Source organism: Astyanax mexicanus, chromosome 15, assembly GCF_023375975.1.
Source record: "Astyanax mexicanus isolate ESR-SI-001 chromosome 15, AstMex3_surface, whole genome shotgun sequence".
NCBI classification, from domain to species: Eukaryota; Metazoa; Chordata; class Actinopteri; order Characiformes; family Acestrorhamphidae; genus Astyanax; species Astyanax mexicanus.
Window position 1 is genome coordinate 34772579 of NC_064422.1, and position 25474 is coordinate 34798052.

A 25474-nucleotide genomic window follows, 5' to 3' on the forward strand; every position below is an offset into this window, starting at 1 on the left:
GCAACAAGAACGACGTTTCTCTACTGTACTCTAAGGCTTCTACTTGATTTTTTTTTAGCATTGCTGTAAGAATTTGATTGCATCCAGTCAGGATGTTAGATGATCACCACATCACTCATATTGGATGGAGCACCATCATTCCAGAGAACACTGGAACACTGTTAGTTCCAGCACTACACAGATCAATGCTGGGACCTTTATTCCCCTCTTGCGCCCTCTAGTCCTATTCTATTGGCAATTCACAGTACTTCTCTACAACATACTTTATCATCCTCCTTTCGTTCTGCTCTTCAATGGTCTTTAAAACCCCCCAAAATGTTTTTTTTTTTTTTTTTAGTGTGAGTGGCTCATTCTCAACACTGTTCATGACAATGATTGACATGGTGGACCAGACACAGCAGTGCTGCTGGAGGTTTTTATTAAAAAAAAAAAAAACACCTGAGAAAAGTCCTTCAGCAGTGTCATACACTGAAAGCTCAGTAGAGCTGAAAAATAGCTGATAATGGCTCAAGAAACAAGGATGTGGTCATAATTTCATGCCTGATGTACTGGTGTAGAGTGTAAAATAGATAAAGAAAGTGAGTAAGAAGAGAGAGAGTAAGACAGACGATGGGGGGAGGTGTGTGTGGCTTATTGACATGTGAGGGGCAAGGCTGCTGTGTCCCTCTCTTCATTAGCCGACTGAAACAGAGGAGAACAATAAGGCTGCATGAAGTGTTGAGAGCGAGCCCCACACAGGAATTCTAATCCCTCCTTCGTTCACTAGTTCACCTTCCTCCTCGTCCTCTTCGTCCTCCCCTCTGCTCTTTGCTCCTCTTCACTCCTGTGGGCTGCATAGAGCCTGTGTTTTTTTTTTTTCTTGCCTGTGAGCAAAATCAGTTAAAGCACACACTCCGCACACACGTACTGCACAGACACAAACACACACACACACACTGGTGTCACAGGAGAGAGTTTTATCATCAGAATAAACAATAGTGTAACACTGCTGCCGCTGCGTCTGCTGCTGCTGCTGCTGCTGCTGCTGGAGCCCACAGCAGCTGTGCCACTGCCACTGGTGCTAAATCCAGCCCATGATACAACCATTCTGTCATTCCACTGCAAGTAAGTGACACAGACACTCCACCGAGGCTCTCGTTCTTACATAGGATTACACACACACACACACACACACACACACACACACACACACAAACACATAAACCCACACACACACTCACTAATATACTATATACAGTACGTGCAAAAGACACACATTAGTGTAAATGGGTCAAAATGACAGCCCTCCATTAAGCCGACAGTTCAGGCCGACTTCAATTGACAAAGGAAGCAAATACCCCACTTCTGCTGTCATAAGTGCACTTGAAAGGGGCTCTTTTCAAGCCTTTTACGAAACACTCTGCACCGCTCAACACTGTGAGCAGAGCTGATGCCATCACATCAAGAGCAGGACAGATAAACAAACAGCAGCAGTCTCAGAACAAATGATGTGCTGCTGAGGAATCTCTAACAATGCGCCGCATTGTACCCAACTCCAACCATCGCAGACATTGTTTTGCTTGAGAGCCACGTTTCAGCAGTAGAGCTCAGAAGCAGTGTTGTGACATTGTGATAAAATAGCATGATAGATTGTAACAAATTTTGACAAAATTTTACAAAACATGTCAAAGAAAATTCGAAAATATATTGTTCTAACACTGTCTGACTCTGCAGAATGGCAGCAAAAGATATAGAGATCAGTACTTGCATGGATTATACGTAGAATCAATAAAGTAGCTATCTATCCATCCATCCATCCATCCATCCATCCATCTGATGGCCGGCCCAAATATTTCTTGCATTAGTCTTTTAAAGCCTCAGAAATTATATATTATAATTGTAATATTTAGGGGATGTGCAGACATTTCACTCAGCATTATCAAAAATATAGAAAAGATGGAAAGTTTTGAAGATATGCTTCGCACATTTGTACAGAATATTGTGTTCTTTTAGCTGTTGCACCAGGTAGCTTCTAGTGGAAGCTTACAGAAACATGTACATCACATACACAAGTACATACGTGCGTACGCACATTAATAATAAGTACGTACATTATTATGATCACTAGCAATACAGTTATCTACACAAATGCATGAACATACAGCAATTATTTCAAGCCCTATATGTATACATAAGAAGAAAAAAAAAACTAGCATCACATCAGAATGCAGCAAAATATATGGAGTATGTACCTCAAAGTTCAGCAAGGTATTGTTTCAGAAGAAGTCCTGGAAGATTCTGAAGTGGGATTTAAAGTAGGGACTTGTAGCACTTAAACCCAAGAATATGTGTGTACTTGAGGCTACTGCATAGAGAAATGAGCTGAGATTCATCTGTATCATGTTAGTAACGGGTTATAACAGATGTAAAAGAATGCTCTACTAAGTACTACAAAAAATTATTATTGATTTAATATTTTTTTTTCTGAGACTGCAGTAGACATGAAAAAATAAATTTTGTGTTGCATTTTGTTAAATATTTGGAGATATTTTGCTAATATATTTGATTTGATCTTTATATGATTAAATCAGTATAAGTATCAGCCCTTATTATCAGCCAACCGATGCATCGCTCATGCACTACACAACACAGCAATGCAAGAAAAAGACAGTAATAGAATCACGTCACATAAAATTGTTCTACATCTCTATTTTAAAGGCAGAGCTTAGTCTGTAGGCGGCAGGTTCCCTTTCACACACGTGCGCACACTCACGCCCACGCTGCCTTTGCCCACAGCACTTGGGGGCATGGGGAGGGCCCTCAGCTTGGCAGCTGGAAGAGGAGAGAGAGCCCAGCCTTGGAAATGATTTCCTAAGTACGGTTGGGAGGGGTTTTTCAATCCAATTTGCGCCAGCAGAGTGCTTCTCAGTAATCAGTCCGGAGGCGTGGCGCGCGGCCCGCGGCTATGGAAGCGCTCCGCTGAGAGAGGATCGATAACGGCTGGCCCCAACCGCACCTCACTCTCCCAACACACACACACACACACACTCACACACACACACACACGCAGATGAGTTCCCCCTTCCTTTAAAAAAATAAAAAATAAAAGCAGTCTTGCAGTTCTGGCAGTGATACAGGACGTGTGTGTGTGTGTGTGTGTGTGTGTATGTGTGTGTGTGTTTGTGTGTGAGTGTGTGTGTTGGAGTCATTAAATTATTACACTGGGACTCACTCTCATGCTGTAAACATTTGCGGAGTGTGGGACCTCGCCCCTAGTTAAATTCAGATTAATTAATTGTAGTATTTTTTGTTTAATGCTCACTGGATGCAATTTGTTCCTCACACCAACAGCTAACGAATATGACACAGTCCAGTGAAGTGTGCCAGTGTGTGTGTGTGCGTGTGCCAGTGTGTGTGTGTATGACTATAGATCAGTCAGAGGTGAATGTGAAGGCATTGATATGGTGAGGTTAATGTTGTAGTGCATGAGGCAGGCTTTCTATCACCACTGGCTCTGTGACAGTCACTTACACGCCTGTCAAACTCACTCGCAAAACATCTCAAACTTAACGTGCCACGCCGTGCACGCTCGCTCCTCACTGCTTAGGGCTTTTCTGCGGTGTTTGGGTAAAAGACGTTCTCATGCAGGACGCTGCAGGACAGTCATCTGCTCGTCCGCAAAGACACACAAACTAAGAGACCACTTCAGTTTTTGAATCAGTTTCTCTGATTTTGCTATTTACAGATATATGTCTGAGTAAATTGAACAGTTTTGTTTTATTCTATAAACTACGGACAGCATTTCTTCCAAATTCCAAATAAAAAATTGCCATTTAGACCATTCATTTGCAGAAAATGAGAAATGGCTGAAATAACAAAAAAGATGCAGAGATTTAAGACCTCAAATAATGCAAAGAAAACAAGTTCATATTCATAAAGTTTTAAGAGTTCAGAAATCAATATTTGGTAGAATAACCCTGTTTTTAAATCAAAGTTTTCATGCATCTTGACATGTTCTCCTCCACCAGTCTTACACACTGCTTTTGAATAACTTTATGCCTTTACTCCTGGCGCAAAATTCAAGCAGTTCAGCTTGGTTTGATCCGTCTTCCTCTTGATTGTATTCAACAGGTGTTTATATGGTGTCTTATTTCTTTTCCAGAGCTGTACTTCCTATTAGTACCCTTAATTTTTAAAGAAACCTGGTATACCATAGAATAGAATAGAATAGAATAGAATAGAATAGAATAGAATAGAGTAGAATAGAATAGAATAGAATAGCTGTAGTCAAGATACATGGGTTTATTGGCTTAATCCTCTCAGATGCCATGAAACTCTAACACATATAGACGATATTGTGACATTGAGTTTTTGAATTAAATATCCACTAGTGCTGTTTGGCATGTAAAGCAGTTGTTGTAATCTTGCATGTGAAGAGTTAAATATTCGTCTTAACATCTTGCTTGGCCTGCTCCCCTCCTCTGCCCCATCTTAAGGGAAATAAACTCATTTACTGTGCATTCAGTGGGCCGCTTGGCCCTGCTTCAGCCGAGCGGCAGGGGAGGGAGAGGGGAGGGACAGATAATACGATTTAGCTCATCGGAGAAATCATTTACCAGCGCAATTTGTTGACAAGGATCTGGGGATGGTTTTACTGTGGCATGACTTCAGTCACTGTGATGGAGATCCTCTCTGCTCTGCCTCCTTTCATCTCTCTCTCTCTTTCTCTCTCTCTCTTTTTCTCTCTCTCTCTCTCTGGCTGCCTCCCTCTTTCACATTTATAAACTGTCAGAGGCTGGTCCTGCAGAACTATGTGGAAAGGGCACTAAGTGAATTAAAACTGAGGCAATGGAGGGCTGTATTAAATATCAGTTGCTGATTTAAGTTTATCAGAAATAAAAAAGCTCTAGGCAAGGGGATTTTTTTTCTCTCCCTCCTCCTGCTTCATGTTGTGTTTTATTTAGCTGAGGGAGCTCGGGGGGCTGATAGCTTCTCAGTCTCGCCTTATTAAATGAAAGCTGAGATATAGCGTATAGAGAGAATTTATTTTGGCTGCCTTTTCAAACCACATCACAGTGTCGCAGTTTTTTTCTTTAAGGGAAAAAAAAAGATTTTTTTTTACTGATGTATGGGTTCGCTGTGCCGATGTTACAAGTTTTATAGAGTAGGAATCATAAAGAAACTTCTAAATACTAATACACATCTAATACACAAAAGTATGCTTACGACTGGCAGTGGTATTATCTGTCCAGGCTCTTCCAAATACATTCATTCTCTACTAGCATTCGCCAGGTTGGACAAGCTTTACAGAAGCCTTACAGAAAAATACAATAATATCCCTGAGCTTACCAGTTATTCATATTATATCACTGCAGGGTACTTACCAGTAAAGCTGTTGAGTACCAAAATACACTGGCATGCTGTGCCAAAAGTCACGGGACAGCACTATGTAAATCGATCATGAACTTAAAGTGGCAGTCCGCCATATTTTTTTTATTCTAAACTGACACAGAAACATTTCTGAGTGGAGAGGGGACAGAATGTTGTGTTTAATGGTACCAGTGTGCTGGAATAGGGTCTCGGGTTCTTCTTCTGGCCACGTCACGCATCTTTACGTACTTACGTCACATATACAGCCTCTGAAAGAGAATCCGGCTCAGTTTTACTGAACACGAGCGGCTGGTGGAGCAATGGTGACTTCAGAAGGGGAAACTCAGAGCTCATCTGTAGCTCATTCACTCATAGTAAAAACTAAGTGTGTATTTGAAGTGAAGCTTCTGACTGAACATAACCTGGAATCGGATTTATGTGCTCTGAAAGGAAACCAGAAAAGGAAGGAGACAGCCATGTTTAATGCAGAAACCTGACACACATATGCAGGATATGTACAGTAAATAGAAATAATAAATTATTGAGATGTTTTAATTACTGTATGGCAGTCATGGCACATTGCCCATTCCTGGTTTCCAGTTGAAAGTAGCTATGCTACTGTGAAACATTAGCTATTTACAACAATACAGACAGGAAATGACAGCAAAAAAGTTCTCTCAGTTATTTAATATAACTGAAAGATAGAGTATATGATATTTAGTGAAAATTATTTGTCCAGCTTGTCCAACGTTGCTATAATATAAATATACGTTCATATATGTATCTTGGCTTGACCAGTTGCCTATTCCTAATGTATTCTCCGACGCTGCACATCATTGGAACTGTCCGTGGTGCTGAATTCCTTTCAGCACAGCATTTGGCACCAGTGTCCCAGTTCTGAGGACCACGTTGGCCTTTGCTGCACGTTCAAATACTCGAGGCAAGATTACTTCAAGCGAGGCACTGCGGCCCTCGTCTCTCATCCCTCTCCTTCTCATCTTTCCACTCCTCCACAAGCCCGCACCACAGCGTGGCCCCTCTCTGTCCACCCGCAAGATGGACAGGCCCATTGCGTTCCATCCCCGTGGCCACTGCTGCTTCTTCTTCTTCTTCCTCTTCCTCTTGGAGTTGTGGCAGAGTTATGGGTTCAGGCCATCACAGCCAGCTCTCAGTGACCACATGCTGGACTAATGGGAAGTAATCAGGCATTAGCTTTCTCGGGTCACCCTCTTTTAACCTTTGGAAAAACAAATGGAAAGAGAGCAAATGGAAAATTGTAGGTCAGCCTAGGTAGAAATAGAGCGTGCTACTGCACACACAGCATGGCGGAGGTGGTGGTGCTGGTGCTTCTGGGGAAGAATGAGTACATTACAGGGGTTTGCAGGTGCAAGACCAGGCCAGAAAATGAAAAAGAAATGTCAGGATTGGAAAAAAAAACAAAAAAACAAAAAGCAGGAGTGAGTAGGAAGGTGTGTTGCAGTGTGCAGAAGCAGCTTGCTGCCCACCTGATGCAAAGGAAGCAACTCTCTTGCGCTTAGTTTGGCTTCGGAAAATGCTGCTTGTGCCTCCATTTACCTCTCTGAATATTTCATGGCTTGGAGTCAACACAGTGAGCAATAATAACGTAATGTTGAGCAGCAGACATTTTCTGCAGACTTTATGGGCTGTGTGAACCCCTCCCTCACCCCTCTCCTTTCCGAGCCCTGGCAGGGCAGCGCTCCCGCCTTCTCCGCCTGGCTTTATGCGCTGTTTTTCAGACCGCCTGGACAGCCCTCTCCCCTACTGGCGCTTTGAGGCAGGGAAGTGCATCAATACTGCTCAATGTTTCAGTGAATTACAATACCTTCCTCAGGCTATGGGCTCTTTTTCTCTTTCTGACACCACCGCGGAGCATTGGAGGTCCGACATGAAACGAGGAGGAGGAAAGGAGGACGGAGGGAACGAGACCGAGAAAGGAGAGCAGCAGACAGATGGAGAGACGGACACATAGACAGTGAGAGACAGAAAGGCGTGTTCGCGCATCAAATCGATAGAACATCTGCAGTCTTGTTGAAATTCTGTTTCGGTGCCTCAGATTGGTCCCCAATGGGACTCGCTCCACAGTGACATGAGCACACCTTCACTGGATGTAATGTAGACATGCCAGCTCTCTACAGCTGCTTTAGATTGGGGTGCAAAGAGTGCAGAGGAGTGTTGGATGATCAGGATCAAAGATATCTGCAAGGAAGAGAGGGGGGAAGACAATGTATAACCTTAAAAAATAAGGGGTCCAAAGGGGTTGTGCGTAGAAATATAGTCATAGAGGAAGTACTAAAGCAGTGGTTCTCTAACCAGTCCTCTTTTTTTTTTTTTACTTCTAAATAGAACTTTTCTATAGAATACATTTCATTCGATTTATTAAGTATCATTAATATAGTTTCCACTTTTTCAGCACCTTAACATGCAGGGCAGGGTCCCAAGGACCGCACTGCTTTAGCTTTACTGTTCCAATACGTACAGTAGTGGTCTGTCTAAGTGCATAATGTTGTACTGTTGCCTTAAGGCAACAAATGGTAAGTACATGTTTTAGTTTTAGTAACTAAATGCATAGTAAAAAATGTCTTTAAACAGCCAAAATATGCTTAATTACAGATATCATTAATCAGATATCCTTACATAAACTGATTTTTAAAGTTATTTCAAATATATTTGACTATCCCACTAGTTGCTGGCAATACATCCCATGTAGCTTCCTTCCTCTAATCACCTGAAAAGATTGTCTATAGGTCAAACCTATTGGTTTCCCTATTGTTTTATTGTATAAAAGCATGTCTGTGCCAAAATCTAACATAAATATAACAAAAAAATTGATTAAAATATTTAAAGGCACAATGTAATAATATGAATAAAAATATATATTTGTTTGTTGCTTGAGGGCAACACCATGCTATTGAGCTTATTTGTTTCATAACCCAGGTCCTGGATGGACCCTGCCTTCCCTTGTACATTTTAGTGATGGGAGCAGGGGAGGTAATAAAATGTGCAGGACAGGGTTAACCATCAGTTGCCCTTAGGCAACAAATCGCTTTGGTTATTTGATTGCTATATCATCATATCAATATTTTTATTGTATCATTTCTTTTTTTATTATTATTATTTATAAGGGGATGATCAGCACATTTAAAGATGATTTTTTAAGAACATAATTCTAGAAGTAGATGCTTTGACCAAGAACCAAGTAGTCGTTCTCTTCATGACCTCTGAAGGCCCTGTTCCTTTTTTTTCTCTTTTCTGCTCTCTCTTTCTTTCTCTCTTTCTCTCTCTCTCTCTCGCCCATTTTACCATTTCGCTCTTCCACTCTCTCCCTTCCACGCTTGTCCATCGTGCGGTCAGTCACGGGCGAGTGCGTTTTTCATTTGGATAATGGAGCATTGCCCCTAATTGAGAGGACAGACTCATTTGTTTGCCAACATGTCAATGGCCAGGCCTCTCATTGTTTCCACTACATTTACATTAATGCAATTCTCCCCACTCCTATTAAACTGCAGCCCTCTCTCTGGCCCATTGCTGCAGCCCACTGCTGCCGCCTAATGCTGCTTAGTCAGTGAAAAAAGGTTAATAACAATCAAGCAAAAGAGGAGGAGGAGGAGGAGGAGGAGGAGGAGAGGAAAAAAAGAGCCCTCTCTATTTCCGCTGGCGTTCTCTCCACCAGCTCTGTGTAATGGCTAGTGGACAGGGCAGAGTGTAGGAGATAAAATTCTGCCGAGTTTTCCCTTTGCCACTTTTTTTTTTCTTTTTTTTTTTCATTACCCATTATCTCTTAATGAGAATGAGGTCTCTCGCAGTCATTGTGCTGGGTTTCAGCTCTATAATCTCTCCAGTGATGTAATGAGTAATGCGCCTGGCTATTTTTGGGATATATTCTTTTACCATCTGCCCACTGTACCTGTTAATTGTTGTGCTACAGCGGGGAATAGTTTGTGACCCGCTGGTGATTCAGAAAGCCTGCCTGGCATTTTTAGCTCGTCAATGAGGTTAATTAATTAGGAGCGCCCCTGGCTTGCTGAAGTGATGTATCAGTGCCGGCTTAGACGCCGTGTTATTGCCTGTCTTTGCCATCAGCCGAGCGGAGGGCGTGCTCCGGTCTCCACCTATTTGTATTAGATTAATATCCCGATACCAGTCCCTCTAGACGCACAGCTTTTATGTGGCTGCGAGCTGTGTATGTGTATATGTGTATGTGTATATGTGTTAGTGTATGTGTGTGTGTGTGTGTGTGTGTGTACGTGCATGCACCCACACACGACGCGTGTACTGATGACCCGACTGCACCTGTGCTGACAACAGCAGTCTGCCCCAGAGACTGGCCCTCATCTGTCACACACACACATACAGACACACACACACACACACACATATACACACACACACACACACATAGACAAAACAACACGTAAACATTTACAAACACAGCGTAGAACCGTATGAATTAGCCCTTATCTCTCAACACACACACACACACACACACATATGCTAACTCCAGCATGCTTAGCCAGTGGGTTATGTATAATAGCAAAACAAGGTTATGTGCTGAAATAGTAGCAGAATTTGTTTTGGTACATAACAAGGCCATTTCTTCATGTGAGTAAAATGGTCATATAATCACTATCATCTTTTGCTTAAAAATCTTTAGCATTACGTGAACCGACAAATAAAGTAATACCTTAGGTCACTACTTGGGATTGAACACCACTCTTTGTGTTGAGGTTTTATCTTGTAAGTGAGGCCTGATAGTGGGTGCCAGATAGATGGAAAAGTGTCACGTATGTACCCAAACATACAGCTCTGGAAAAAAGTGAGACCACTGAAAAATGACAAAATGAGTGAAAAACCTTGAATATAATCAAGAGGATGATGGATGATCACAAGCCAACGAACCAAGCTAAAGTGCTTGACTTTTGCACCAGGAGTAAAGGCATAAAGTTATCCAAAAGCAGTGTGTAAGACTGGTGGAGGAGAACATGCCAAGATGCATGAAAACTGTGGGTTATTTAAAACCAGGGTTACTCCACCAAACATTGATTTCTGAACTCTTAAAACTTGAATATGAATATGAATTTGTTTTCGTTGCATTATTTGAGGTCTGAAAGCTCTGCATCTTTTATGTTATTTCAGCCATTTCTCATTTTCTGCAAATAAATGCTCTAAATGACAATATTGTTATTTGGAATTTGAAAGAAATGTTTTCCGTAGTTTATGGAATAAAGCAACAATGTTTATTTTACTCAAACATAAACCTATAAATAGCAAAATCAGTTCAGGTCTTTTCAGTTTTTCCAGAGCTGTACATCATAGAAGAAGGCATTAAAATCCAATCACGTAATAAACGTGACCGGCAGCATCTGGCTAAAATTATCCATTTAAACAGACAGTTGGCTCTGGAAGAGATCATATCCACATTCAATGTTAAAAAAAAAAACACAACACAGTCATATGTAGACTCACAGGTCGGCCCAGTCTTCACTAGCTTTCATAGAACATGAGGCAAAATCAAAGGCACATGTCACTACTTCCAGTCCCATGACTTTTGGCATGTCAATATAAGTGTGTGGCCCAAGCCGTGACCTGACATGAACTGAAAAGAAAGGCACATCCTCGAGTTACAGGCTGCATGCAGACAGTGAGGGTGAGATGAGCTGCTTTGGGTATCATAATGTTCTTAGATAAGATGAGAAAACATTGTGTACCTCTGTGACTCAAAACAAATGAGAGCCAAAGCCAGAAAAAGACTCTCATTTACATCCACTTCAGTCCCCTAGAAAGAGAGGATGCTCTCATTTACATGCAGCTACACACACACAAACACACACACACACACACACACACACACAGAGAAAGAACACAAGCGTGAGCACAGATATCTGTTCACACAAGCAAAACAAACCAGTAGATACTTATTAAATTCCACTATTGGTCAAATTACTTGCGAAATATCATTTGATACTCATTATAAATTAATTACAAATGTAATCAGTAATATAATCTTTTAAACGACTCAAAGGTGTTATCTAATCTGTTTGCGTTTTATATTACTTTTGGACTTTCATAGCTGTTCTGATCTAACTACTTTATTTGATTCTGTAATTGGTAAATTGATTTCATGAAGTTTAAAATCTTTCACTTTCTTTCTTTCTTTCTCCCTTACATTCTTTCTTTCTCCATAAACCACACGCAGATGCTGTTCTGGGGTTTATGGACGCTTCCATTAAATAAAGAATGAACGCACTGACTTATTGATGGAGCCTAAATCAAAAATGTAAACTTGGAAAACTATAATCTATAAAAAAGTAGCATGAATAGGATTACACAGGAATCTGTTTCTGATGACATGTATTTGATTTGTGTAATCAGATTACATCATCTGTATTATAAGAAATCACTGTAGAAGAGTGTGTGATAGAGAGAGAGAATAATATGAATAGAAGACACAAGAAGATATGGGTCTATGAAAGAAAAAACAGCAACTCCAGTGTTAGAAACCTGTAATTTAAATCAAAGGATATAATCAAAAATTTATCAGTTAATTGATCTTTTGCATGCCGCCTGCCGGGAGAGCAATTTAGCCTCCTGCTGTACTCATCCATCGAGCGATATGTTGTATAAAATAAAGTTTGTTTGCTCGTAATGATCAAACATTCTGTGAAATTGGAATGTGCTCTGACTGTTGATTTCATAGCCTCCTTACAACACACACCTCCAGCACAATAAACCAGCACAGTGACTTCATATACGCCATAAGGAGCGCTATAATGCTCACTGTGTGATTCATGGACGGCAGAAGAGATTTAGACTATTGGGTTTTCACACCTGGACTAGATCTGAAAGGGGGTTTATGTTCTGACTCTGTTTGTGTGCATAGCGTACACAGCAGGAATGGGCTAAATAAATTCGCGTTGGATTCTTTCTGTTTCTGTTTAAGGGTAAGGGTTAATGTACAGTTACAGTAGATACGATAGTTGTGGAATTTGAGCGTGAGGCAAGTGCATGTGAAGCATTAGAGTCAGATTTCAGCACAACACTGGTTCTTTTTCCTCTTCTATTGTTGAACTTTGGACAATAACCTGCCTTAATTTCATGTAATTGGTCCAAAAATATGGTTCAGTTGATCTTGACTGAGACCTCCTCTTTTGGTCGGATCAAATTTTGCTCCTTTGGTCTGGACACCTGTTTTTTTTTTTTGGTTCAGACCAAACAACCCAGGGGTCAAAGCCCCCCCCCCCCCCCCTTTTTTGCAAAAAACAGTGGAAAGATTCCACTGCTGTCTGTTTTCAGTTTGTTCTCTTTTTTTTATGAATATCTGTGCTGCTTTTGAGTGTGCATATCCTCTGCATATCCTCTGCTTGTGCTGCCAGGTGCCATGGGAGGGTTTCTGCAGGGTATTTTATCTTTATGATCATGGAATTAGAGCCTGTTGTTTCTCTTATCATGTAATATTAAGGTCCAGACCGACAGAGTCATGATTGCTCCTGTCATCTCTCATTGCCCCTGATACTCTGATGTTATTGCCGTACTGCTGGCTCTGGTTACACTGAATAGGGAGTGACATGAAAGCCTAAAATTCCTTTGACCAAAATTGATCAATGTCTCTCTCTCTCTCTCTCTCTCTCTCTCTCTCTCTCTCTCTCTCTCTCTCTCTCTCTCTCTTTCTCTTTTGCTGTGTATAGGGTAACCAGGAGGCCCCAGCTCCTCCAGAGGCCATGGCTCAGCCGTACGCTCCTGCACAGTACCCCCCTCCTCCACCCCAGAACGGGCTGCCGGGCGAGTACGCCCACCCAGGGCAGGAGTACACAGGGCCCAGCCCAGTGCCGGAGCACGCAGCCGCCCTCACGATCTACACACCCACACAGACACACAGCGAGCCGCCCGGCACTGACAGCAGCACGCCCTCCCTCACAGGGACCAGCAGCATACCAGTGAGTACAGCTTTTACTGAGACTAAAGCATGAATACTTCACATTTGATGTGTGTTTACAACATACATAGATGCTGTGTGCAAAAAATCAGATTATATTTCATCTACAGCTCTGGAAAAAAAATAAAAAAGCACTTCAGTTTCTGAATCAGTTTCTCTGATTTTGCTAACTGATAAATTTTCTTGCCATGTTGTTCTCCTCCACCAGTCTTACACACTGCTTTTGTATAACTTCATGCCCTTACTCCTGGTACAAAAATTCAAGCAGTTCAACTTGTTTTGATGGCTTTTGATCATCCATCTTCCTCTTGATTATATTCCAGAGGTTTTTTAATTCGGTAAAATCAAGGAAACTCATCATTTTTAAGTGGTCTCCTATTTTTTTTCCAGAGCTATATGATCATAAATTTGTACACTAGAAGGCAGCATTTAAACCAAAGCTTAAAAGTGGAAGCTAAAGAACACTTGTAGGATATGTGTATAGAGTCTCCTGCATTGAATGTGGTCGTGATTTCTGCTATGGACTATTCTAGCCAGATGCTGCCAGTCACAATCATTACCGCTCATTACCACTGTGCTGTCCACTGTGGGTGGTAATTCCTTCTATGACATATTTCCAGTACACATAAGACACTGTTGGTTGAGGAATGTTAATTGCACAACCCATCCATCTGACACTAACCACCATTAGGCCTTTGCTCAAACTATGATAATTCATGTCATCTTTCCATGAGAATATGCTGGCCAGTGTTCAGACTCACTCACAAGATAACACCTTACAACTTATACCTATGTCGAAAATCGCAAAGCTGGTTCCTGAGGCCAATCTCCCATGATGTTTCTGCATGTCAGTGATAGATCAGATATCTTGACAATGTAATATTGTCTTTATATTACTTCCCAATACATTACAACTATAACGAGTCCACTGTAGCCAGGAAGGGAGGGTAAGTCTTAATATTTGCAATATTTGTGATGTGAGTATTATGGAGCCTGGAATACAGCCATGCTCAAAGCTTGCGGAAAAAAAAAATAGAAAAAAAAAACTCACAACATTTATTATGAAGGAACAAGTTTGCGTGGATGGATCACTTGGAGCTTATTTTCTTTCTGTTTCCAGAAGGAAATGAGGAAATGAGGAAACAGAAGTTCTGCTCGCTGTGTTCTGATAGATTGGAATGAATTATTACAGATTAGCGTGAATGATTATTTTAGTGACTCTCCTTAGTCATCGCTTCAGTCTGCGCTCAGATTTCATTTAGAGCTCATTTACCATCACCACTGTGTGAATGAAAGAAGCTGACAAAAACTAGCAAATGATTAAAAGGAAGAAAAGTTACAGAGAGGAAGGGAATGAAAATAAGCGAAAGAAAGTAAACTGATTAGAAATGTGTTACATAAAGCTTTTTTGCTTGCTGTTTGCATGCAGTTGTCATGTCAAAAGGCTGTCAGCAGTGGGCTGGAGTGTTTATTCGATCATATCATACTCCCCTAGTTACTAGGGGTGTACGATATCGTATGATTTAAAAAAAAAAATTATGTGCAATAACACTGTTTAAATTAAGATCCAAACATGATTGCTTGACTGTACAAATCTTTCCCAGGCTAAAAAGGAGTTTGATGTGTGCATTTACTGTAAACCTCTGAGTCACTTTACCTTGCTCTACCTCGCTCTACCTCCAGCTTTGTTATGTCACATGATCACACTCTGCAGCGTGGAGAGGGTAATGCAGTTTGAGTTTGTGTTAATTAGTGTTTTTTTTTGTTTTTTTGTTTTTTTTTTAGCTTTCTTGATGCATTTATCTCATGTATCTTAAAAATATGATGTCTTACCGCCCTACCAATGACCATCAAGGTCCATGGCTATCCAAACATTCACTTCTCTTAGAATCATCAATCAGTCTAAAAAAATAGAGGAGGACCATTTACTAGAATGGTCATCCAATATTCATATACAGCAGATATATGTGTACTGTATGTGTAAGTGTTTTTAAGTGTGTGTGTGTGTGTGTGTGTGTGTGTGTGTGTGTGTGTGTCTTCTATTCCTCCTGTTAGAACATTAGAATGTATTATGCTGTCCTTGTTTGGCTTTTTCCTCCCAAAGTCTCCCAGGCCTTTGATTAACAAACACACAAATGCGCATACACACACATACGCACACATACACACACATACACACGCATACGCACAAACTGGCATCCTTACAATAGCTAAATCAGCATTTGTGAGCACTGTAACGAGCACTGTTTCTGTTATTCAGACTGAAAAAGCCAGTGTTAGACGCTGGCTGAGTTTTAATTCCCCGAGGGTCATTAGATTTAATAAAGGCCTGTTTTGGGCGAGTTTTGATTCATCCTCTACAAGCCTCCACTGTGTCCAAGCCAAGACTTCTGAGGTCCTTCTGACAGGCCAAGTTCAGACGACCTAACATGAAAGTCTCTGAGAAAGCGAGAGGGAGGGAGGGAGTCGAGGGATCGAGCGAGGGAGCGAGAGAGAGATAGAGAGAGTAAGAGCCATATGGATCGGAATGGGGAAAAAAAAAAAAAAACTTTTTTCTTCGAATCAGGAGGGAGCATGAGGCGACTGCTAGGGATTTTGGCTCCAAAAAATAGAGATTAAAGTTGTGATAAAAAAAGCACGCCTTTTTGGGTCTCTCTAATTCAGCTTGTTTGGGAAGTATGTAGAGATATGGAGCTTTGGGGGTTGGAGGTAGGCACAGTAATCCTCAGCTTGGCTCAGAAAGAAGAGGAGAGCACAGGAGAGGGATTATTTTAGGTTCAGGTGAAAGGTGGGGCTAATCTGCTGCTCTGGTTTAACTCGAGGGAGATCTGTTCAGGACAGAGGTAGATCCTTATCCAAGAAAAAAGTGCCGTATCGCTGCTGTCTGCACTAAACCTTGTATTTCTCCAAAATGCCAAGTTCATGACAGCATTCAGGATGGTCTCCCCATCCTGATATAATTATAGACTATGAAAACATCTTATGTTTTAGTGCAAAATTATGTAAAACTTGAGGAAATCAACTAACTAAGAATCAACTCGTCAAACTCAGAGGTTTCAACTGGACAGTAAAAGAATAAAAGATGACTGTTTTTGTTCCTAGCACAATATTCTCCATCTGTCTGTCTATCTGCCTTGAACCAGTTTGGAGAACTGATGATAGTAAAGCCCATATTGAGCAGCACCTACCCTAGAGAAACCTGGAGAGTCCAAATTGGTTCTACTAAGACATCCATCAGAGAAAGCTTTGTGGCTCTGTCTTTAAAGTTTTTTTTTTATTTTTATTGAGGGATTATGTGGAATGAAAAAAGGGAAGGTTACTAATAACTACCAGAGCTTTCAGTTTAATGTTCAGTAAGAGTTTTTTCATTTCAATTCATTTTATTCATTCTCCCAAAAAATGTGGCAATTAAACCAGATTCAAGCAGTACATACACTATTAAATATAGAGGTGCTACAGAAGGAGTGAAGTAACACTTCACTTGGTTTAATAAAGAACCATTTTTGTAAAGGAGTTTTGAGTATGAATAACCCTTTAATTGCTAAAGAATCTAACCTATTTAAACCAATTCAAATTGGTCATGAATGGCTCATGACTGGTCAAAAAACATCATTGTACAGCCATATTGGTCTGTTATGTTCAGGTGTACTGATAATCTCATAATAGTATAAATAATGAAAGTAATAATGATGGTTAATGGTAATAAAATTGAATAATATTAGCAGAAACCATAGAAACAATTAGAAAATTGCGTTTCCAAACAGAGTCCATGTAAACTTAAGTATAGTTGGCAACTAATCCAAAACCAGCAGCTTAAACTGGTTGGTAGGTAGCTGGTCTGTTGCAGTTAACAGGACTTTTAAACCATTAAACAGATGTTCACATTGGTGTAGTCAATTCAATTTGACACAAGTCTAAGTCAAGACCAAGACAGGGACATGTTGAGTCAAAGTAAAGACTTGTACATGTATTACACTGTAAACCAACAACTTATAATAACTGAGTTTAGTCTTTTGCTATTAACAGCTTTTTTTCCATAGCTTTTGTCACAATCTATTTTCATACTGGGTGTGTCCAACAGCTTTTGACAGACACTCACCATTAGTGTGTAGTGATTCTCCTTGGGCTACCTTAGAAATAAATCAAGTTCTCCTTCAGTTGTTTTAATTTATGCTAACTCAAGTTTTCATTCCCCATTGCTTAAAAAAATGAGCAAATTGGCTGCTTTAAAAAAGTTAAGTAAACTCAAATTATCAGGTCTTACAATATAACAAAAATAACTTAGGTTAACTTAGGTTTTCATTTTTAAGTAAATTCAGCTTATCTGGGCTTACAGTGTACCATGAATTATATATAGTGTCTATTAGTATATATATTTTATCATAGATCTTTCAGTCCAACTCACTTTAAAACAGAGATAAGACTGATTTAAACCAAGGTCAAGTCCAAGACGAGACCAAGACCACTCATTTAGAGTCTTAAAATTGGTCTCAAGACCAAGACCACACTCACGTTCTACAGCACTACTTCACACTCGCATCTCTTTCTGTTACAAAAATGGTTCTTGTACCACATCTTGGCTAAAAGAGCCATTTGTAGCAGCCTGGTTTTTACCAGTGTAATCCATTAGCTGTAGGGCGTTTTGCTTTCTTTGGGGTGTCGCTTGCTTCCGTTGATGCTAATGGTCTTGTAGGTGTGAGACCCTCACTTAACCTCCCATTTATTACAAAGGTAAACTCCTGCATCAGATTACCATTAGAGTCTAATCAGCCGCAGCATCTATTACTGCAGCGTGGAGGAGCAGACACCCGGGTGACAAAGAGCCGCTTCTTGATGAGACAGATGAGAGCGACGTGTGGAGAAGAACAAAAATATAAAGCATCTCAGTCTAATCCCGTTAAGTGAAGCGCCGGTTTCGCCCTAATCGGATGTAATCTACCTGCTTGGCAGCTTTCCAATCAGATAGTTTCAATTATGTGGTTGTAGTGGCGTTGGGGAGGGCGGAAGTGCTGAGCAGAGCACTTTGAAAGTGATTTGCAGATAACACTGAATGAGTGTGTTGGAGAAATGACTGAACGGGAGCCTCACCCCCCCACACATACACTCACCACACACTCACCACACACACATGCACACCCTCTCTCATGTACACACTTACACACATGTCTCATGGCAGGGGATATGGAAGGCAGGGGGTCTGGAAGGTGGCTGTGTATGATAATGTTCATACAATTATTCCCTGGTGCTGCTTGGCTGCTTCCCACCTTATGGAATCTGGAGAGCAGTGCTTAGGTCTATAACATAGGCCTATCTGACACACACACACCAAATCAGGAGCACAGGAAAAACACATCACTGCACAGTATAGCTGTATGAAAAAATAGATATCATATTTTTCCTTATCATAAAATAGATTGAATGATAAATTTCTTTATGTTTTCCCAATTTCTCATTAGGTTTAAGTGGTAGTCCTTATTATTTTGTTTCTAAACTGAAATCAGAAGCATTTCTGAATGTAGAAAAGACAAAATATTGTATTTAATGGTACCAGTGTGCTGAAACGACCATTCCTGCTTAGATTAATGAATTAATTTTAAAAACTGGGGTGTTGCGTCGCTTTTCACAGGAGTTTTTTGGCCACGTCACACGTCTTTAAGTACTTACGTCACACGTACAGCCTCTGAAAGAGGATCCAGCTCAGTTTTACTGAACGCAAGCGGCTGGTGGAGCAGTGGGGACTTCAGAAGGGGAAAATCAGAGCTCAGTAACTCATTCACTCATCGTAAAAACGAAAAAAAAATGATGGAGTGAAGTTTCTGACTGAGTGCTTTCTCTCTGTCTCTCTCTCTCTCTCTCTGTTTCTCTCTCTCTCTCTCTCTCTGACTGAATATAACCTGGAATTGGATTCATCCGTTTGAAAGAAGGCCGCATCACACCCGTCCAGTTCAAAAAAAGATTCTTCCGCATGCCTGGTGCAATTACCCATTCTCACCAGAGAGGGCTCTAAATCCCAAAATGAGTTTGCACTGGGTGTTCAATAACGTCAAAGAGTCTCAAAACATCTGTCTAAAAACGCAGTTGTGTAGGGTGAATTCTGGAATCTGTATCCATTTTCAAAAGGATAAAAACATAAGGTGATTAGAAGTTTATGATCATGCTACTGTTGGGTTTTTAATCGTCCTAATATTTCACCTATCTAGCTGATGGCTTAAGGTTATTCTGAAGATCTGTGAATTAGTTCTGCTTCCTCATTATCCCATCCTCTTATCATTTGTGCAATGTACCAGTTCCACTGGCAAGTGAAAAAAACAGCAGTCCAAGAATGTGATGCTGCCACCACCAGGCTTAACAGCTATTACAGTTTTCTTGCGTAAGAATACCTCACCTTTACTCCTGCAAACAAAACAAAAAAACTCTGCACACCTTACTGTGACCAAACATCTCATCTGTGTCTACTCTGATCATAAAACTCTCCTCCAGAAGGCTTCTTTTCTTCTGTGAGGAGGCTTCGTTCTTGAATGGCAGCTTTTCACTCCATGGTGAGAGACATTCCTGACTCGTGTCTGTGATCATCCTTCTCAGATCTGCCCTGAGATCTGTGGACTTTCACATTGTACACAGTGTGTTGCCCAATCCAATGAGTGCTGTCAAACAAACCCTTTTTATGTAGAGCACAGAGAATCCACCAATAGTAGTCAATCAAGTGAGTTTAAAAAGCATGTTAGAACATTCAGAACCTATTAATGAATCATTTAGGAGGGTGTAGGTCAGATGTTGACATTTTATGTACGATTTTGAAGCTGTGTGGATTTCAGGAACCTCCAAAAAGGGATTTCTATAAACTACAGACAACATTTCTCACAAATTCCAAATAAAAATATTGGCATTTAGAACATTTATTTGCAGAAAATGAGAAATGGCTAAAATAACAAAAAAAAGATGCAGAGCTTTCAGACTTCAAATAATGCAAAGAATAATATTTGGTGGAATAACCCTGATATTTAATCACAGTTTGTATGCATCTTGGCCTGTTCTCCTCCACTAGTCTTACACACTGCTTTTGGATAACTTTGTGCCTTTACTCCTGATGCACAAATTCAAACAGTTCAGTTTGGTTTCATCTGAAGCATCTTCCTCTTAATTATATTCCAGAGGTTTTCAATTTGGTAAAAACAAGGAAAACTCGTCATTTTTAAGTGGTCTTTTAATGTATTCCAGAGCTAAATACCTAGTTTATTTAACCTATCTATCTTTTGCAATGGCTCCAGTTTTAAGTCATTGACTGATTGAGGAATTAATTTGATTAATTTCAGCCAAAATACAGGCCCTGCAGGTTAAAGAATAAAAGACATAAGAAGAAATTACAAGACACAAGGCACAGTTACTGCTCGCTTGCTCGCTGTGTATAAACAGTATGCCTGTCCTTTAGCACATAATACAAGCTTGTTGTGTTCATTGGAGTCGGCCCTGTAAGTAACTGTGTTAATATGGCTGGGCTTCCTCCTCAGGTTTACAGGGTGTTTGAGCTTGTGTCAATATCTAAGGTCACGTCGCTGACCAGTCAGTCGATAGTGTTGTCAGTCCTCCTGCGGGCGGCACATATTTAAAGCGTCCAGGTAATGCACTGGACAGGGGGAATGTGGACCAATAAAGCCGACTCTTGCTGTCATTCAGTAAATCATTTAGCGCACTTATAATCTCTGGCAGAGGCACGTGTGTAAAATTTTGTTAGACGGCGTTGCGGGCTTCAATCGGGGTAATGGGGAATCGTAAACCTTTAGTGAGGTAATGCACCTACTTAGCGCTGATTTGGGGAGCTTTTTTTAGCAGGCCGTAAAGTCACCCATTGAGCTACATATATATCACTGCTGTATGAATGTAGTTTATCATGCTTCTGGCCTACAATCTGCATTGAAGCCTCAATGGAATCTTCAACAAAATAAAGCTCTTTTTGTCATTTTGGCTCCATTTAATACACTTCTATTAGGTGGATATAATGAGTTCTGTGTGCAGACGGGCTCAACAGGTCACAGTCTGTTTGGTGAGTGTTTTCCCTCTGCCAAGAAATTCCTCCCAAAAATCCTCAAGCAATGGATTGTAGCGAATTAAAAAGGGCTAGAGACATCAAACCTTTTGCATCAGCATGTTGTGGTCTTCTCTGGTGGAAGACCTGACAACCCATTCGTCTCCTCCTTGAGAAAAAAAAAAAAAAAGGGCACTTTTAATTACTTTCCTCCTCGTCGACGGAGCCGGGGAACGCGGCCCTCCGAAACTGGGACTGTGAAAGAGACAGATGCAGCACATGCTAGCTGCAACATAATTAACATGCAATTAACACAAATTAAAAGGCAAATTGCGCAGACGAAACCCCCTGTAGATGACTGCTTAGCAGTGGCGATGAGATAATTAGATCACAACTTGCTGTGTGTGTGTGTGTGTGTGTGTGTGTTTCAGGAGAGCTTACCTCTCTGCTCCAGCTCCTGACTTAATGTCACCTTCCTCCAGAGAAGAGCGTTCCTCCACTTCTGCCTCAAGTGCAGGGGAAGTGCCCTGAATGAACAAAAGAAGATTAGATCACTTACTCAGAGGATCAGAGTGAGGCCGGGTGTGCGAGAGTGTCTGTGTCGGTGCCTCAGTGTGTGTGTGTGTGTGTGTGAGAGATGTGTTCTTAAGCATCTAGTATAACCAATACTGGTTTGTGTAGCCAGTGTTTACTTTAGTCAGTCCATCAACATTACTTGACTGGTGGTTTGCAAAGTGCGGAAACTCTGTGTTTAAAAGTGCAGTGATACATTTTCAGCATTCTGTGTTAAAGCAGCTTCACACTGCACAGATATACACGCTGAAACACAGAATCTTCTCACTATATTTATTTTCTTGCTCACATGCAAGAAAGCTCTGACCAATCAGAGAAGACAGTGTGCTTGCATGGTTTATTGGTGCAGGCCAATACGTTTAACCTAAGTTGTGCCTGTGTGAAAACAAACCAAACAGAGGGAGAAATGCTTCAAGTTAGACAAACTCAGCGACCACCTCATTCAGACCATAGAAACCATATGAAATGCCCTGAAAACTAAGCCTGGAGTTCTGGGAGTCTTCAGATCAAGACACTTGAAGCCAGTTCCCTCCCCCTTGCTGAGCAAAGACATATTAGGATTATATAAGAATTATATTACATTATATTACTTTTTGCAAACACAGACTCTTGGTTAAAAGGCTAATTGGCTAATTTGTTTCTATTGAATTTTTAAAACTGTTACACTACATAATTTTTTTTTTTAATTATACAAATGTTTTTCAGGCCAATAAGACATATCGTCCCTGTCCAATGCAAAACACTTATCTCCAAAACAGCAACTTTACAGGGGAGAAAATAAACATTGAAAACTTTCAATGGAAGTCAATGTAAAAATTTCAGGTCCTTTTAAAGAGTTTCTATTGGTCCGTTCATCAAGAAAGTTTGGCACAATGAAAGTAAGGGGCAGTTTGTTTGTTCAGATTATGTAGTAAACTAAAAATCGACAAAAATGGAAATAAGTGTTTTTCATTGGACAGTGACGATATACCCTGGTATTATTTGAGGGCCAAATCACCCACCTCTACTGTCCGGACACACATGCCAAATTTGGTCCTCTGTGCTCAGACGCCGCTCTGTAGCACTTGACCCAACACACCTCCTGGCACTTAATGCGACTCATTCGCCGCATGTTTCCGTAAAGTGAGCGAATCAAAGTCTCCTCTTTCTGGCTGTCTCTCGCTCTTTCTCTCTCCATCCTCAATTGCTCCGGTGGGCTGTGAGAGGCAGGCCAGGCCACGCTCGGCTGCTCTGTAATGGGGAAGCCTGTGCTGTTGCACCACTCACCTGTTAGACATGATTGATAGTGCGGCTCCCACCGGAGCGGCTGCAGATAGAGCACGTGAATGACCGATGGCACCTCTATGATGAATGGCGAAGGGGGCCCGAGTGAGGGTGCAGTCCGGGGAGCGAGGGCACCAAGGGGTAATTGCGCCTCTTTTTGGCCCATCCATCTGCCCGGGCCCTGTCTGTGCCTGCACCGGGCCGGAGCGCGGGCCTGAGCGGCTCAGCACCCCAAAGGCCCAGCGCGCAGGGGGCAGGGGAGCAGGCTGGACGTCCGGAGCTGCTCCGCGTGCTTTATCTTAACAGGGCCGGGCTGTCCGCACAGCTCTGATGATGGATAATGCCACACTGGTGGTAAACACTGGTTCTGCTCACAGAGAGCCGGCAGGGCCCTCGGGGAGCGCCGGGGTTACAGCAGAGGGGACATGTTTGTTTGGCTTCAGAAGATATAGTGGAGCCCACTGACCCGCTCAGATTAATTGCGGAGAGTTTCCATTCATGTTTCATTATTCCCCATTCCAGACATCACAAGTTGAGCAAAGTTTTTTATTGCACTTGAGCAATAAAACTATTAGAGCAGTTGAGTCTAATAGTTTCTGAACGTCTGTGTTTGTTTGTATTCGTCCCTTATGCCAGTGTCTAGGAGGTGTATAATGGTGGAGCACAGAATCGCTGGCCGTTTGGCCTTATGTAACTACATTTCTGGAGGCAATTCTTCAACCACAAGGCAGAAGAACGTATTAATATTAACTCTGAGGGCGTTTTAACACCAGCATTATTTTTTTATGTGTTTCTGCTCTGCACATCCCATTGAAAACACTGTGTTTCTAAAGTGCAGCGACAAATTCTTGTTGTTCTGTTTTAATGCAGCTTAACCCTGCATAGATATAAACACTGGAGCACCGAACCTTCTCGCTATATTTACTTTCTTGCTTCCACTCCAGAGAGCTCTGACCAATCAGAGGCCACAATGTGCTCACATGGTTTATTGGTGCGCATTTTGGTACATATTATTTTTTTTGTGCCTGTGTGAAACCAAACCAAACAGAGGAAGAAACGCTCCAAGCAAAAGCATGGAAAATTGAGGTGTAAAAAAATGCCCTGAGAAACCAAGGCTGGAGTTCTGGGAGTCTCCAGATGAAGACACTCAAGGCAGTGTTGAGAAAATACTTCAGAAATTGATTTCTCACCAGTTGTTCATATTTGTTCAAGTCACCAATACCACCCAGCACTTATATCTCACAGAAATTAGTCTACAAACTGTTATAATAGTGTAAAACCATTTATTATTATTATTATTATTATTATACCATCATATTATATCAGCTAGATAAACTATATGCATACAAGTATTGGGACGCCCATGCTGATTCATTGTTTCTTCCAAAAGCAAACTATTTTTAAAAATCTAGCGTTTTTCTTGTTATTATTGGCGACTCTTCAACTCTTCGTTCTGGAGCATTTCTGTGAGAATTTGATTGCATTCAGCGACAAAAGCATTGGCAGACTCTCTACCCCTCGCCTGAGGCTCCTGAAAAGAGACACAGCTGCAGCTCCTCCAATAACTAATACAGACTGCTTTTAAAAAAATCATCTTTGAGTTCACTGTTTACACCTGGCCTTATTATTCTGATCATAAGTGGCCAGCACGAAAGACAGGGCTGAACAGGATTGGATGCTTTATAACCTGATCACTTAAGCTACAGAGGTGGACTAACCACATTATTATAGGAATTTGAACAGCAGGGGTCCCACTCACATTAACTGTGTCTCTGACAAATTATATTTATTAAAAGCCAAAGCAACACTGTCCACCATCCAATGATAATGAATAAAGGTGCACAATTGAAACTAGGTAAATCTTTCCAAAACTTGCCCCTCCTTCTCAGTCCTTTATAATCAGTGAGAAGTCTGATTATAAATGGTCACCGGAAAGTGTGAGAATTGCTATTTCAGTTAATTTTCTATGTTTAATTGTGGATTTCCCTCCATTGGCTGCTTCAACTCTTTCGTTACAAAATAGCTCAATTATAGGACAAAACTATTCCTGTTTAAAGGTACTGAGGGTACCAGCACAGTGACAAACACGGTACCTCCCCCATGACAGTTTAATACCGTTTTCTCTTTCTGAGAGAGCACATCTTGCTCTTTTAAGGCTGTGATTTAGCCAGAAATCTCAATTACACCTTTACCTATATTTATCACGTCTCACACAGGACTCTCGGGCTGTTGATTTAAAAATAAGAAATTAAAATTAAAATAACGTAATGGTAATAATAGCAATATTATTGTTTCGGTATTAGTTCCAGGCCTCA

General features: G+C 41.0%; 1 protein-coding gene across 11 annotated transcripts in view; it reads left to right on the forward strand.

Moving 5' to 3' along the window:
* Positions 1–25474, forward strand: part of rbfox3a (RNA binding fox-1 homolog 3a) — a 726874-nt gene that overhangs the window by 634226 nt on the left and 67174 nt on the right. For all 11 annotated transcript variants that reach the window (XM_049465004.1, XM_049465002.1, XM_022669041.2 and 8 more), the window contains one exon: positions 13053–13301. In XM_049465004.1, coding sequence (XP_049320961.1) covers positions 13053–13301 — 249 coding nt within the window. The remainder of the gene's footprint in view (positions 1–13052; positions 13302–25474) is intronic.